The sequence below is a fragment of the Punctularia strigosozonata genome, assembly GCF_000264995.1.
Source record: "Punctularia strigosozonata HHB-11173 SS5 unplaced genomic scaffold PUNSTscaffold_6, whole genome shotgun sequence".
Classification (NCBI taxonomy): domain Eukaryota; kingdom Fungi; phylum Basidiomycota; class Agaricomycetes; order Corticiales; family Punctulariaceae; genus Punctularia; species Punctularia strigosozonata.
In genome coordinates, this window is record NW_006767438.1 from 1511854 (window position 1) to 1527475 (window position 15622).

Consider the following 15622-nt stretch of genomic DNA (forward strand, 5'->3'; position numbering starts at 1 on the left):
CATATATAAATAAAACTATACGGCCACACTTATCGAATGCCCTCTGTTTTGAAAGCGCTGTGAATAGAGTTCAACATCGGTCACAGCTGGCGACTTGAACCAGTGGACGCGTGTGCGGCCTGCCCCAGGTGCAGTCCCGTCTCAAGGTCAAACGATGTCACCTCACCGGTCGGCGCGAGGCGTCCTTATCATGCTCCGGTGGGATATTCGAACGAGGGTATGTGTGCGACGCAATGCGTGGAAGGCAAGGCAAAACTTCAGACAAAGACCACCCCCATCTTCGCTGCCATCTAGCCTGGCTTTCCCGTCACCTACTCATTCGAGTGGACCCTCCGACTAAGTATGCAAACACGATCGAGGATCCGACCGGAAGCCAGCTTGACTATGTGATCAGCGGTCCAAGACGGTCCTTGTTCTGGAATCCGGCGAGGCCAACCTGAACGACCCCAACATTTGTATGTATTCGTTCTAGCATCCCGCGGATGCTTCTCATATTCGACTCTTCGCCTGACCACAGTGCGTCCCGCATCCTTTAGAAGCCATTTTAGCAAAACTGCTTACGTCTGAGCTCACAAAACGGCAAGCTGTCCCGATTGTGGGGGTATAGTCCCTGGTTCACTGACTGAGAGCATTAGGTCGAGCAGAAGTTCTGCGAAGCACATTCGTACATCTGGAACCGGTACGACTCTCGGCCTCGTCAGCTAACCCGTAGTGATATTCTCTGTGCACAGCGGGAAAGGTCTCGGCGGTAGTTCTGGGATTAACTTCATGTTCGTTCATTACTTCCACCAGTCATTCTTGATTTCAGGACCTGGACGAGACCTCCAGCTTCCGATATAGATGGCGAGTCTCTTATGCCCATTACATAATAATCCGTTGACAGTCCTCGGAACGCAGACCTTCAACGACTCGGTAACCTTGGATGGAACTAGCTCAACTGAGAAAAATACGTTGCGCGTACTGAGAGGCGAGCCATATACAACTTCCTATCTAATAAAGTAACGCTCTTAATCCGAATAGCTTCGTATATCCTGATCCGGAGAAGCGGAAAACTCACAGCATCGAGCTTGGTTCATGGAAGGGTGGCTCAGGTGACTTATCCAGGACCATGACGACGTTCATCGATCTGATTCATCATCAGGCCCGCTTCTTACGGCATTTCCAGGAAACATCCTTGCCGCAGAGTTGGACTTCCAACGGGCTCGTCATATCAATGCCCCCATTTCCTGTGTCTTTCCTCAACTAGTGTTATAGACCTTAATCAATTGCGGTATTCCTGTCGCGCCGGACCCGGTGAGTCAGACGTTCATAACTTCCCTGCAGTAGCTGAAGCGCGGAACGAACACAAGCTTGCTGGAAATGTTAGTTTCTGTACTCAGGAATTGTAGTCACTGTTGACAATCACGTATGTCGCAGCCCGGTGGTGTGTACTTGGCACCCAACACAGTAGACCCGAAAACGCACACTTACACATATGCTCCTTCAATCAACCTCTTGGCAACGTCTACTATATATAGTACGTTCAGCATCAACCCGTGGCTTAGCATAAAGAGAGTAGAGTCGAAAATCTGAGCGCCGGAAGCGATGGACTATCATGATTTGGACTGCTCTGGGAAGTTATTGTTCCATGCTGTTTCGGCACTCGGATGGATGATGTCCAGCCCTATGACCCGGCTATGACTCTTGCGACGTTTCCCCCTCGAATTCATCCTATAATTCAAGAGACAGATGTGAGAAGTACAGCGAAGAGGGGTGAGAAGAGGACCGACATTGCAAGGTAGCTGTTCAAGTACAATTTGGTATAGCATACTTCGAGGGCGAGGAACAAGAGACTCTGTGGTTTGACGACAAACTACAGGAAGTTGAGATGGGTGTTCGACAGAACATGGAGGGTTAAGTTCACCAAAATGATGACCAAAACTGCGGTCACGCTAAGGAGTGATCAATCGGTTGCTTGGATCATAGAGAAGTGGCACAATATAATTAATACCTGGTGAGAGCACCTGTTCCTAACACCCATATAATTATGTTATCAACCACAGAGCGCGATCTGGCGCTTTCAATGACATCCAAAATTGTGAGTGAACGGTTTACTCACGAAGCGAAATCTGGACTGGATTTGTAGAGATAATAAGATGTAGCAATTGCCACAGTACTGTCTGTGACTATCGCTCCCGATAGCGGTAAATAGACATTAGTTGTCTGAGAGAGCGCTCAGCCCAGTAATGTCGTGCGTGCAAGTTCTTTGCAACATACGCCCTCGAGTTGCACTTGCGTCAAGGTCTTCATCTTGACTCTGTTCTCATTTCAGAACAACCGTAGGTCTCCGATAGGGAGAAAACAATTCACGTCTGAATGCCATTCACTGCACAAGTGTTATTGATATGATGACTCATACAATGGTAAGATAACTCACTCAAGGCACTAGCTGTGGGTATGCCTCAAAAATTCAGGGACTAGTGACAAGATTCACACGTTTATAAGCGCACCCCACCCCACTACGGCTGCAACAGTCTTTCTTGCAGGTCAGACTATGCAGAGCGACGATGTTTTAGGCGAACTTACCACCAGAACAGGCATAAACCTTCTCTCCTTGGAAACTGTTGCCGGAAAACGCATAATGTTCAGTTGACATCTGAACCGTGACTACACAATGCTTACATTTCCATAGCCTTACACAATACATCTGCGACACATATTTTAGTAGCCCAGTAATATGGTGTTGGATTAACATACACTTACAGTCTGTACAGAAGATATGAGGTCGCTTAGCAGCACCGAAATCTTTGAATTTCAATGTTAAGCTGAAACAAGATCACTGTAGCGTCCCGTTTCACATACTTTGAAGCTCCTGAGGTCTTTGAGCATATCTCTATTGTATACATTAAAGAATCATTCACCATATCGGGTTCAGGATGGTGAGTAAGTTCGCGCTGTTGTCGAACGTCGTGTGGTAGAGACCATGAAGATTGAGGGCAAATGTGAGTACGTCGAGGACGCCTGTGGTAGCGACCTAGAGACGTTATTGAAACTTAGATCAGTCGAGCAGAGATGTTAGGAATGTGAAGCAGACAAACAGCCGCCTTGGTCTGCAACGTGTCTTGGGGGAACCTTTTATAGAATATGTACCTGTAATTGCGGAAAGTCAATGCGCATTTAGTATTATCACATTGAAGCGGTTACAAACATTTGGAGACACATGATCCCTAATAGTACGCCGGAGAGGGAGACTCCGATAAAAAGCACGCCATAGGTGTCTGCGAGGAGTGACGCCATTGCGAGGACGGGGGATGGTGAGGACGTACCCTATATCAAATACTTATGGCGTTCATAAATCGCAGGTATGTAAGGTGTTGACTGTGGAAGACATCCCCTGGATCAATTGCGACCAGATCAATCATACAGGGCGCTTCGTAAGGGGTGGCAGTCCAAGATATCGATCACCTGTGTTGTCCAGAAGGCCCATCCACATACCTGAAGTTGCGATTGCGAGTTATTCTTGGATTCGGAATGTCTCCGCCCTATTCCCATCATCACAAACCCGTGTATAAGTAGGCAAAGCAGTGCCTGCTGCTGAATGGAAGATGATCGAACTACCCGATCTTATGGATATGCCCAAATGAGAGCCATAAGTCCGACGTCGTATTCTCCGGATAGCGGCTTAGTATAGTTTGCACGTATATATATCTCAGAACGTAGGGGATGGTCATAGCGCCTCATGATCCGTGATGGGTCCGAGTATGATACTTACGGATGGAAACTATTGTCGCGGCGCCCTTCGCCTACTACGGCAATACGCTCTTTTGAAGGTGTCTGTCACACCGACGTTCTATCATGAGCCTGATGTCCTGCATGTCATATTTCCCGCTCTAGTCATATCTTGCGCCATAGTACGCTGCGATCGAGGCTCCTACCTTCAAGTTCCTATATATCGAGTACTGAACAGCTATTTCGAAGTTGATGTCACTTGCATCCGCTTCCGAGACTCCTTTACCAGCGTGTAAAGGATTGTTTCAGCCGAACCTGCCGGATCCGTGACGGTGTCATCGAGGAAGGCCAACTCACGACGTGCAGTTCAAAGGCATATCAGCGGCATTGTTCATGATCAGCAGCGGGATTCTTGGATGATTTGTCCTGCGTACGCACCAATGTATATATATTTGCGTGTGTATCACCTCTTGCATCTCTTGATGACATGATAACGACAACTGTTATATGAAATGAGGAAAATCAGAGTGTATCGTGCACCAAGGATGTCAACGGCCTGTAATGCCGCTGCGCAGCGGCTGCACTCGCGATCGTCTTCGATGGCAGACCGTGGAATCACCGCAATTCCCAGCTAAGTAGATCGTGTTCGCATGTGCCCATGCACGAGATATGTACGTACTGCGTTGTGGGGCTTGGATGCGGGGACTCCGCTCTTTGTGCGCGGTGGAGGCTGGAGTATTATTGGACTTTAACGTGTCGCCTACTCGAATCTGGAGGGTTGAGCCATGTGATAATAGAAAAGAGAGTACCACTGTAAGTACGGAGGGACTTGACGACGCACAGCATTGAACAGTGGCGCGATATCATGAGGGCTCGCCCATCAGCGCTGAACGAGGGGGCTACTCGATAAACACTTCTTGGCATGTCATAATCGCTGTCATGAAACTCGTGCCGTCTCCTCTCGGCTCCCGCAATGATACACCGCGTGGACGATACGGCTCCGCGCCCTGACGCCCCTGTCGCTTTGTCCATTGTCCAACTGCGACGATGGGGACCCAAGAAATCCTTCCCGAGCCTTACGCTGGCGCAACCTCACAGCCGTCTTTTCTCGAGGGGGGACACTCTGCCTTGCGCTCGCCGGCATCATCTTCTTATTCAATCTCTTTGCGCCGATTTCATTATGGAACAATTTCGGAAGAGGAGGTGACGCTGCCGCGAGGATGCAGCGGCTTCCGATCCGCGCGACGGAGATCTTGGCGCGCTGTGCTGCGACGAAGGTAAAGGCGGGGATGAGCGAGGTTGAGTTGGACGTGTTTTGGAAAAGGGAGGAAAGCGAGCGATGGGATGGGGGAAACGCGACGCTCATCCGGAACGCGACCATCTGGACAGGTATGTCGCATCCTCATTCAGACTTGCGTCTGCGGAATGTTCGGATCCTGATTTTTCTCGTACGCTAGGTGCGCAAGCTGGCGCGGAAGTCCTCTACGGCGACCTGCTCCTTTTGAAGGGGGTCGTCAAAGGTGTCGGGCACATCCCCCGCTCCAAGCTCACGCAGTTCAACCTACCTCCGGCCCTCGCAGCACAATATGCCCTCGAACAAGCCTACTCTAAGTTCAAGGAGAACCTTACGATTGTCGATGCCAGAGGACGATGGCTCACACCTGGTCTCGGTACGCCCTTCTTTGCACCTCCTTATCCCAAGTGCTCGCTAACCCTGGAGCTAGTCGACCTGCACTCACATATCGGCCTGTCGTCCGCCCCTAGCCTCGCCGGCGCCGAGGACGTCAACTCACCCAACGGACCAGTGCTACCCTTCCTGAGGTCGATTGACGCGCTCAACACGCACGACGATTCGCGTGTGCTTGCGCTCGTGGGCGGCGTGACCTCCGCGCTCGTCCTCCCTGGCTCAGGCAACGCCATCGCCGGCCAGGCCGTCGTTGTTAAGTGGCGCAAGCGCCGTGGATTCGGCCCCGGCGCGATGGTCGTTGAGCCGTCGCCCGAGCTGCACATCTCCGGCTCGGCTGCGGAGTACTACACGAACAGCACACCGTGGAGGTACCTCAAGTACGCATGCAGCGCATCTTATCGTAGCATCGGATTGACTGATATGCGCGTGTTAGGCAGGCGTGCGGCGAGATTTTGCGTCAGTATGGCACGCGGATGGACTCGGCTTGGTCGTATCGAGCGGCGTACGAAGAGGCTCGCAAGATAAAGCGAGCCCAGGACGAATACTGTGCCACCGCTGAGGCGGGGCTGTGGAGTGCGATTGAGGGCAAGGAGTTCCCGGAGAATCTGCAGTGGGAAATGCTCGTCGACGTGCTGCGCGGGCGGGTGAAGGTGAACAACCACTGTTACGAAGCTGGTAAGTGATGCATGGCGTGTCCGCGAGCCTCTCGTTAATATCGTCTGCATCGGTACAACAGTCGACCTCGACGATCTCGTCCGGGTACGTTGCTTATGCTCTGTACTGTTGTGTAGATGAGGCTTACAAGCATCACAATAGTTGACGAATGAATTCAAATTCCCGCTCGCGGCGATCCACCACGCGTCCGAGGCATGGCTCGTCCCCGACCTGCTCAAGCAGACGTAGGTTCCTCAGCGCCTCCAATGACTTCGTCCCAATTACACTGACTAACGTATCCGCGCGGCAGGTATGGGGGCCCATCCGCGGTAGCGATGTTTGCTACCACCCATCGGTACAAGCGCGAGAGCTTTCGCGGTTCGGAGTTCGCGCCCCGCGTGCTGGCCGACCACGGGATCGCCGTCGTTATGAAGGTGGATTTCGGGCCATCTCCCCATGTCCTCCGTATGACTGAACCTCGTCGTCGCAGTCCGACCATCCGATCGTCAACTGCCGCTACCTTGTGCACGAGGCGCAGCAGGCGCACCACTTCGGCCTCGCGCCGGATCTCGCGCTCGCGAGCGTTACCTCTACGTCCGCCGCCGCCGCCGGCCTCTCGCACCGTCTCGGTGTGCTTCGCGAGGGTGCCGATGCGGATGCAGTCCTATGGGACGCCCACCCGCTGCAGATTGGCGCTGTACCTCTGGGGGTGTCCCACTTCTATGTTCCAGGCTTTAAAGAGAAGTAGATGCTTTCAGGGATATGATGGAACTGGACCGTGAACTGCTTGTGCCGCCGGGGGCATCGGGGACGTAGGTCACGGGTATAATAAAGATAAAAAGGAAAAAGAGAGACGAACCTAAGCCATGTCGGCGAGGAACTCTGGAAGGTTGTTGAAATACAAGTCGGCCCCGGGGAACTCGGCCTTAACGAGCTCCCACACCCACTCAAAGGGAGTGCCGTAGGTGATGTCAGATCCATCTGTACCTTTGTTGGAACCGCCTGTGAGCAGGGCAACGAATTCGCCGAGGGTGGAGACGATAAGGGATCCCGAGTCACCGCCCTTGGAGAAGGTGCCCGAGTCCTGCTCGTGGGGGAGGATGGCGATCTCGAGCGACTCGACGTTGCCGGTCGGGAAGTATTGTCGGACAAACGACATAAACTTTGTGAGTGTTCCGACGGTGGTGTTGGTGGTGAATCCACGCTTGAGAACACGACGAACGCGATCGCCTTGGAGGTTCAGGGTGGTGGGGTGGTTGATTTGGTCGGCGGTCAGGATGCCTCCGAGAGTAAGGAGACCGTTTCCAGGATACTTGAACTCTGAGGGGACGTCCACGCGCTCGTAAATCAGCGACTTCAGCTTCGCCTCGGACATCTCGGGACCTGGAAGAGAAAAGGGGAGGGAGAAGCACAGCTGAGATAAGCGACTTTAAGTGAGGATTGAATATCAACGCACCAAGGCTCAAGACGTTCCCGATCATAGACATGAACTTGTCCTTGTAGAGCTCGATGACGCAGAGGTCGCGCGTGTAGCGGTAAGGGGCGACGCCCACACCAATGGGGGGAGCCCAGCGGACGAATCCGATAACTCGGTCCTTGGCCTTGCTCCACTTCTTCTTGATATCGACGAAGAAGATTTTGAGATCGTTAATCTTGGTACGGGTTTTGACCAGCTCGCTCTCGTGCTCGTCCAGCTTCCTCTGCGACTCGACCACGTCGATTCCGTTTTCGACCCGGCCTCTAAACGTCGTAATCTTCTTGCGGAGACTCTCGGCAGCGTCGATAAGTGTGCCTATCAGAGCTTGGATGGATGCCAAAAAGTTGTTGAACGCTAGAGAGCCCATGACCAGGACTTCCTTCTTCTGCGCGGATTCTAGCCCAGTAACAAAAGTCAGAGAAGCTCTTGAACTCATTCAAGGTCGCAGATGTCAGAACGCACCATGGTACCGATACTCGTCGTTGTCTCCACTGAGCACGAAGAGATTATGGCGGACGGTGATGGCGTAGAGTTTGTTCCCGACGTGGAAATAAGGGCCCAGAGTGCCCTGCATTGTCGTCTTACGACCGGCGATAGGAAGACTGAGGGCAACAGAGACATTGTCAATGACGTCCTTGAGAGAGTCACCGTCTTCGGCAGGGGGAAAAAGGGCTGGGCCGTGAGCGAGCGACAGCTTGTAGGTCGACTCCCTGAAGGCGATGTCGACGTTCTGGGTGCCGAGCGAGTTGAAGTAGGCACGGATGTCGAGGGAGGAGACATGAGCAACGCTACCGGTGAGCGTATCGGGCAAGACTGCGATCCAGATTGTTGGGTTGGTGTAATGGCGGTCTCCGTCCTCGACGGTCTGGATGCGGGGGATGTCGTCATAGTTCAGCTCTTCCTCTTCCTTCGCATCGTCGTCCTCGTCGTCCTCGTCGATCTCTCGGTCCACTGGCTTCTTCAACCAAGTAAATCGGACGAAATCGACGAGCGCTACTTTGATGTTCCTTTGGTTGAGCAGCATCACGACCTAAGAACGAAACATGAGCAATGAAACTATTGCGTAACAAGAAGGCCACGCACCTGATCCCTAACCTTATCCCACGTAACATCCGTACCAAGCTCAAAGGTATCCGGAACCGCGACAATCCTCATGAGACGCGTGTACGCCTCAGGACCAGAAGGTGCTTCAAAAACGTCCTCGGACGTTCTGTAGATGAGCTTGGGTCCGCGTCCCTTAGGTCCCAAGCCAGCGTAGTAAAGATGGGCCTCAATTTTGGGAACGTCATACGGGCTAGGTTCGGCAATCGTGGCACTCGAGACACTATCGTCGCTAAACCAGAGGTCATCCTCAGAGTTACTGCCCTCGTCGGAGGACGAGTTGGCGAGAATAAGAGCCTTTTCATGACACTCGTTGTCAAATTCGGCCGTTTGGACGTACTCGTCGAGGTTGGGCTCGACGGCAACATCAACGTTGGAGTAAATTAGCAAAGACGAAGAGCAAACAAAAGGAAAATAAGAAGGTACTCACGGTTTGGGTTAGATACGGTAGGATCGATACGAGCAGACATGATAGTTGAAGAACAGTTTTCGACTTGCGCAGGGCTTTGGTGAGCGAGTTGAGACAAGTAGTATGACATTATTTATCGCTGTAAAATAACGTTGAGTGTTCTGTGCATCGTGATCCGTGATCGCGCCTGTACACCTGCTATCCAGCGATATCGAGTACGACGAGGGCGAGCCAACTCCAGGGCGTCGACAAACCGATGACTCGTTCATACTCATTCTTCTTCATCTCCTTGCACCACGGAACTTCAATATCAACACGCCTTTTCGCGTAAATGAACGCCCCACCATGAACGTCGTGCCGACTCCTCTCGGCACTCACGATGATATACGCATGCACCGCGTGGACCACACGACCGCACCCCTGACGCTCCTCTCGCTTTGACCGTCGTCACAAGCTCGACGATGGGGACCCAGGAGATACTACCCGAACCTTTCGCCCACTATCGGCGGCGGCGGCACGGTCTGCCGTTCATCTCGTCTCGTACCAGCATAGCCTGCCTGGCGTTAGTCAGCGCACTGTGCTTCTTCAACTTCTTCGCGACCTCGTCGTGGAACGCGTTTGCAGGACTTGGTGAAGGAGGCGATGGCTCGAGCAAGGTGCAGCGCGTGCCGATGCGCGCGTCGGAGATACTGGCGCGCTGCGCGGCGACGAACGTGAAGGCAGGGATGAGCGAGGGCGAGCTGGACATGTTCTGGACGAGGGAGGAGAGCGAGAGGTGGGACGGGGGTAACGCGACGCTCATCCGGAACGCGACGATCTGGACCGGTAAGCGATCAATATCCTGCTATATTTTATGTCGGCAGGCGTCTCTTGTGAGATGTCGCAGCCGCTGATTAGGACCGTATGCTAGGTGCACGCTCCGGCACGGAAGTTGTCTACGGTGATCTGCTTCTCTCAAAGGGCATCGTCAAGGGCATCGGACACATCCCTCGCTCCAAGCTCGCGAAGTTCAATATCCCACCTGCTCTTGCGGTAGAACACAACTTCAACCAGTCGTACTCGAAGTCCAGGGAAAATCTTACAATCGTCGACGCCAACGGACGCTGGCTCACACCTGGTCTCTGTACGCTCTCCCCTCTCGTCATATCCCTATCCTTGCTAAGACCTTCCGCACAGTCGACTTGCACTCGCACATTGGACTGCTTGCAGCGCCTCACCTCGCCGGCGCCTTTGACGTCAACTCACCCAACGGGCCCGTCCTGCCCTTCCTTCGCTCTCTGGACGGGCTTAACACGCACGACGACGCGCGCGCGCTCGCCCTCGCTGGTGGCGTCACCTCCGGACTCGTCCTACCCGGATCGGGGAATGCGATTGGTGGGCAGGCTGTCGTCGTCAAGTGGCGTAAGCGCCGAGGCTTGGGCCCGAGCGCGATGGTCGTTGAGCCCCCGGCGGAACTGCACGTCAACGGATCCCATGCAAGACACTACACGAACAGCACGCCGTGGAGACACATGAAGTGAATTGGCTTATCCTTCCGTTCGTCAATGTCGCTAACGGAGACTGGTTGCATAGGCAGGCATGCGGGGAGAACCTACGCAAGTATGGGACGCGCATGGATTCGATCTGGTCTTTCCGTGCCGCTTATGGCGAGGCACGGAAGATCAAGCAGGCCCAGGACGATTACTGTGCCGCGGCCGCGGCCGGGCTGTGGAACGTCATCGAAGGCAAGGAATTCCCGGAGAGTTTGCAGTGGGAGATGCTCGTCGACGTGCTGCGAGGGAGGGTGAAGATTAACAATCACTGCTATGAAGCTGGTGAGCGCCGACATTCGTCATGACTGCGTGAGCTGCTGGTGATGTCTCTCCTTTCCTACAGTCGACCTTGATGATATCGTCCGCGTACGTTACCTCAACATGACCTCCAGTGTTGATGATGGCTCACGTGTTTGTCGCTACAGCTGACGAACGAGTTCGAGTTCCCGCTCGCGGCGTTTCATCACGCATCCGAGGCGTGGCTGGTGCCTGATCTCCTGAAACAGACGTACGCCATCGCTTCAACATGAGACCTGCCCTGCACTCTGCTAACATGTGCCTCTGCAGATACGGCGGTCCACCCGCGGTCGCAATCTTCGCGACCAACCACCGCTACAAGCGCGAAAGCTACCGCGGTTCTGAATTTGCGCCGCGCGTGCTGGCTGACAACGGGATAGCCGTCGTCATGAAGGTAAAGATGCCCCACGTACTCCTCGCCTTCTCGGATCATGGATCCTCACCCCTTGTTTTCGTTAGTCTGACCACCCGGTAATCAAGAGCCGCTACCTCGTACACGAGGCTCAGCAGGCGTACCATTTTGGACTCGCGCCGAACCTCGCGCTCGCGAGCGTGACCTCTACGCCAGCGAGCGCCGCAGGGCTCGCGCACCGCCTCGGCGTGCTGCGCGAGGGCGCGGACGCGGACGTCGTGCTCTGGGACGCACATCCACTCCAGATCGGCGCGGTGCCGTTGGGAGTGTGGGTGGACGGCGTGCGGGAGGTGCCAGCGCGGGAGGAGGACGGGGGAGTGGGATGGGTGAACGATTGGGTGGGCAATGATGGGGACGCGGATGTGGAAGGGGAGAGGCAGAGGGTGCCGAGTGTCCCGGACTATGATAAGGAGAGGGAGGAAGCGATTCGATGGGAGGGCTTGCAGCCGCTTGCGCCGAAGCAGGAGGCGGGCACCGTGGTGTTCAGAAACGTGGGCGAGATCTGGCTGAGAGAGGAGGGACGTGTTGAGAAGAGGGACGTGGGGGGAGCGGTGGTCGTCGTTGCGAACGGGAGCGTGGTGTGTACAGGCTCGTGCACGGCCTTCGTCCAGGAGGCGGACGCGATGGTCGACCTAAGAGGCGGCGCGATCGCGCCCGCTTTCACGGCATTCGGTGCGTTGTCCCCTCTTTTTTATCGTGTTTGATCAGCGCAGCTGAAAGTGTTATTCTCAGGATCTCCCCTTGGCCTCGAAGAGATCCAAGGCGAGCCCAGCACGGGCGACGGTGCGCTGTATGACCCGTTCATGGCAGACGTACCGGCGGTAATGGGCGACGTCGCAGGCGTCCTCCGTGCCGCCGACGCGCTACAGTTTGGCACACGGAACGCTTTGTACGTTATCTGCTCACCACATCGCATAACTTTCGGCGCTGACGGAACTGGTTCTAGAACTGCCCACATCTCTGGAGTGACCAAGGCCGTTTCGTCCCTCACCAAGCGCACTCTCTTCGCCGGCGCGCTGTCGCTGACGCCCTCTGTGTCGGTCGCGTTCCGCACGGGCGCGTCCGGCGCACTCGAGCGGGGTGCGGTGCTAAACGAGGCGACGGCATTGCATGTGACGATACAAAGGGCGGCACCGTATGCATCCGGCGCGGCGAGCGTGAGCGCGCAGGTGGCGGCGCTGAGGCGGCTCCTGTTGGGTGGAGAGGAGCGGGGTGAAACGGGGCTGTGGTTCCGGCAGGCGGCTGAGGTCAGTTTGCCGTCTCACTGTGGCACACCTTATCTGATGATGGACTTGGTAGGGACGCATCCCGCTCGTTGTCGACGTGGGCTCGGCGGACGTGATGGCAACGTTACTACGACTGAAGGACGAGGTGGAAGAGAAGAGGGGCTCGATGATTAGGATGGTGTTCGCTCGAGCGACCGAGGCTCATCTGATCGCGGACCGATTGGGTGAGCTCTAATTTTGATGCAGCTTGTCTGGAAATGCTGATTCATCGTCTGAACGTGCAGCGGAGGCGAAAGTGGGCGTGATACTCGTGCCATGGAGGCAGTATCCTGAGACTTGGGACGACCGCCGAATGTATGCGCCCTTCTGCTCCAATTTTCATCGCTCACGTTCTCATTCGTTTATTGCAGTCTCCCCGGCCCACCTCTGACAAACGCGACGGTGCTGAAGACGCTCCTCGACGCGGGCGTGACCGTCGGCATCGCGCCAGGCGACGCGTGGCAGGCACGTAACACGCGCTTTGAAGCGGCGTGGGCGGCGCTCGAGGTAGGTGAGGAGCGGGCAGTGGAGCTTGTCAGCGCGAATCTGGACGACCTGCTGGGCGTCTGGGATGGGATTGCAGAGGAGCAGAGGACATGCGAGTGGGTCGCGTATGAGGGAGGGGGCGTGCTAGATTTTGCGAGTAAGCCCGTCGCGGTGGTGTCGCCCGAGAGAGGGGTGGTGGATCTGTTCTGAAAGGATGTGTATGTGATTTCCGTGCGCACATATGTAGGGTATCGTCTGTGCGCATATATGCATGTTTTTGTCGCGCAACGCATTGGGTAACAATCTCGAACAGTTGGGCAACGCATAGACCCGGGTTTTAGTGTTCCATCGATATGAACATGTCTCACCTTTTGTTTGGGACATCGTCAGTAGAGAATATCGACTCAAGGCTATCGAACACGAGGGAAAGGTGGAAGAGAGTTCAACAAGCCTGAGAGCCTGGGAGAGGGGCCCAATCGAGTATTCTACCTACCTACCTACCTCTCTTTGGCACGATCGACGGCGTACGTAATTTGGATAACACATCCCAATATCGTACATTCAAATCCAGTCTTTGGATCTTTGTTTCACCAAAGATACCTAATAATTCTCCGCCATGACCCTCACCCCGTCCCCGCCCAACCTGCCTGCCTCGGTCTGCACGGCCCTCTCAAGCGCCTCGTGCACCGTCAGATACGCGCTCACGATTTCCTCGCCCAATACCTCCTTCACCACTCCATCTCTCTTGAAAGCTTCCGTGCTTCCCATGGGCTGTTCGGCACGCGCTCCTTGATCCCCTTCTGCTCCCGCTCGTCCCATTGCAGCCCGTTCGGCCCCGCGCCTTCGCACGGCTCGACCTCGAGCAGCGTCTCGTCTTTGATCCCCTTCAGGCCCACGCCGAGCATCGCCGCGAGCGCGAGGTATGGGTTGGCCGTGCCGTCCAGCAGACGAACTCGAAGTCCCGCGCGGAGGGCAGACCGCACAGGCGGAGGGGCACCTCGCGTGTTCCTGAGATTCCCCACGCGACCCAGGTTCCACCCGAGTGTGGTCGCCGTCGCGAATCCGGTCGTGAGAAGACGGGGTAGGGAGGGTGAGCGCGGTGAGAGCCGGGAGGTGGGCGATGACGGAGGCGAGGAAAGCGCGTTCGGGGTCGGAGAGGGACGGGGTGCCGGAGGCGGGCTTGGGAGAGGTGAGATGAAGCGAGATATGGGCGTGCGATGAGCTACCAGCTACGTGAGGAGGGTCGTGAATTAGTCTGGTAAGAGGAGGAGAAATACGGGCAGCGAGACTCACGGCCATCGCGATAGATGCGAGGTGCGAACGTCGCGCGCAGGCCATGCGAGGCGGCGACGTTGGCGATGACCTCGCGCGTGGCGATGAGCGCGTCGGCGGAGTCGAGCGGCGTCAGCGGGCCGGTGACAACTTCGAACTGGATAGTGCTTTAAGATATGCCCGTCGAGAGAGAGAACTGCGGCGGGACACCCATCTGACCGGGGAGGAGCTCCGAGTGGAATGTCTGCAGCTCGATGCCGGTGTCGCGCAGGGCGATGGCGATGGCGGTGAGGGTCTTGAGCTCGGGCGAGCCGGAGGCGAGGCCGCGCGAGACGCACCTGAGTGCATCGGGTTAACGGAGTCCGAGAAGTGGAGGACAGTGGGGCTGGACTTACCAATCGGCTTCGTTGACGGGCGTGATCGGGTTCGTAGACGAGAGCAAGGCGAACTGGATCTCGAAACCGATGAGGAAAGTCACGCCTTGCGCGGTGGCTTGGCTGTTGGTTGCCAGAATTGGTATTTGAAGGAAGGCCAGGTCGATCTGAAACTTACTCGCAGACGCGCTTGAGCAACGCGCGAGGACACAGAGCGGAGTCGAGTTCAGGGGTGCCGAACGAAATGCTTGCAGGGGCCGACGGGACAGGCTGGGGGTGCGAAGATCGTCGCCGTGTCCTGTACGGGATGAACAATGATTATAGTACAAATATATGAGAGAGGACACTGACCTCGGTGTAGGACGCAATGCGAAGCGTGGACGTATCGGGGACGAAAAGGTTTTCGCCGTTGCTACCAAAACCTTCGGGGAAGGTGGAGAAGACGAGGCCGAGCGCGAGGGTGACGAGGCCGAGCGCGAGGGTGGCGAGGGCGACGCCTACGGAAAGTAATATTGATTCAGCAAGGATGAGCATCGGTGAAGCATGGTACTATACGCACCCGGTCGCGGGCTGGCGAGGATGCAGTCGGAATACGAGATGGGAAGCACGCGGTAACGGGTGAAGCCTGCGTAGTCGACCCATACGAGACGGACGAAGCGGAAGCCGCGCTCCTTGGGTTTCCAGAGCTCGGGAGCAGTCCAGGTGCCATGCTGGCCGATCGTGGAGGGAGTGTAAGTTGCGCCGTACGTGTCAGACATTTTTGCGTGCTTGCTACCTGGGATATACGATGGGCAGAGATGCTTGAAAGGAGGGGTGGAAGAGGTCAAGGTTGGATTGTCTTGTATTTATGGGTGGACATGATCTGGCAATAGCTCGACAAGGCCGGATGCGAACGCGACGTGTATCGGAGCGAGTGGTGCATGTTGACAGCGTCGAAGGAGGATATAT

The 15622-nt window shown here is 55.5% G+C and overlaps 5 protein-coding genes across 5 annotated transcripts; 2 read left to right on the forward strand and 3 right to left on the reverse strand.

The window, feature by feature from the left end:
• Positions 1-2345: 2345 nt before the first annotated feature.
• PUNSTDRAFT_134355 (uncharacterized protein) lies at positions 2346-3276 on the reverse strand (the record flags this gene model as incomplete). Its single annotated transcript, XM_007383825.1, has 10 exons — positions 2346-2365; positions 2417-2428; positions 2490-2514; positions 2566-2600; positions 2662-2686; positions 2743-2784; positions 2842-2851; positions 2901-3013; positions 3078-3129; positions 3188-3276. The coding sequence occupies 10 exons, from the start codon at positions 3274-3276 to the stop codon at positions 2346-2348; spliced, it is 423 nt and encodes a 140-aa protein (XP_007383887.1).
• Positions 3277-4928: 1652 nt separating this feature from the next.
• On the forward strand, positions 4929-6797 carry PUNSTDRAFT_134356 (uncharacterized protein; the record flags this gene model as incomplete). Its single annotated transcript, XM_007383826.1, has 8 exons — positions 4929-5097; positions 5166-5378; positions 5433-5772; positions 5829-6070; positions 6132-6154; positions 6212-6294; positions 6360-6483; positions 6540-6797. 8 exons carry the CDS (start codon positions 4929-4931, stop codon positions 6795-6797), a joined length of 1452 nt encoding a protein of 483 aa, XP_007383888.1.
• A 111-nt stretch (positions 6798-6908) lies between these two features.
• On the reverse strand, positions 6909-9002 carry PUNSTDRAFT_67532 (uncharacterized protein; the record flags this gene model as incomplete). Its single annotated transcript, XM_007383827.1, has 4 exons — positions 6909-7476; positions 7502-7922; positions 7989-8556; positions 8610-9002. Coding segments are annotated over 4 exons (1950 nt in total), but the record flags the coding sequence as incomplete, so codon positions are not given.
• Positions 9003-9667: 665 nt separating this feature from the next.
• On the forward strand, positions 9668-13314 carry PUNSTDRAFT_87296 (uncharacterized protein). Its single transcript, XM_007383828.1, has 13 exons — positions 9668-9861; positions 9947-10159; positions 10213-10552; positions 10609-10850; positions 10912-10934; positions 10994-11076; positions 11136-11259; positions 11325-11949; positions 12010-12166; positions 12224-12524; positions 12577-12727; positions 12788-12857; positions 12914-13314. Exons 1-13 carry the CDS (start codon positions 9708-9710, stop codon positions 13236-13238), a joined length of 2808 nt encoding a protein of 935 aa, XP_007383890.1. The 5' UTR covers positions 9668-9707; the 3' UTR covers positions 13239-13314.
• A 150-nt stretch (positions 13315-13464) lies between these two features.
• Positions 13465-15432, reverse strand: PUNSTDRAFT_143754 (glutamine synthetase/guanido kinase; the record flags this gene model as incomplete). The annotated part of the gene is made up of 7 exons (XM_007383829.1): positions 13465-14257; positions 14322-14457; positions 14509-14638; positions 14696-14797; positions 14853-14944; positions 15026-15171; positions 15234-15432. 7 exons carry the CDS (start codon positions 15430-15432, stop codon positions 13629-13631), a joined length of 1434 nt encoding a protein of 477 aa, XP_007383891.1. The 3' UTR covers positions 13465-13628.
• Between the last annotated feature and the right edge of the window lie 190 nt (positions 15433-15622).

Excerpts from the sequence above, each read along its gene's own strand:
- PUNSTDRAFT_87296 (XM_007383828.1), top strand. The coding sequence starts at position 9,708 with ATGCGCGCGTCGGAGATACTGGCGCGCTGCGCGGCGACGAACGTGAAG. Across the intron at positions 9,862-9,946 it reads GAACGCGACGATCTGGACCG|GTGCACGCTCCGGCACGGAA; the intron begins GTAAGCGATCAA and ends ACCGTATGCTAG. Across the intron at positions 10,553-10,608 it reads ACGCCGTGGAGACACATGAA|GCAGGCATGCGGGGAGAACC; the intron begins GTGAATTGGCTT and ends CTGGTTGCATAG.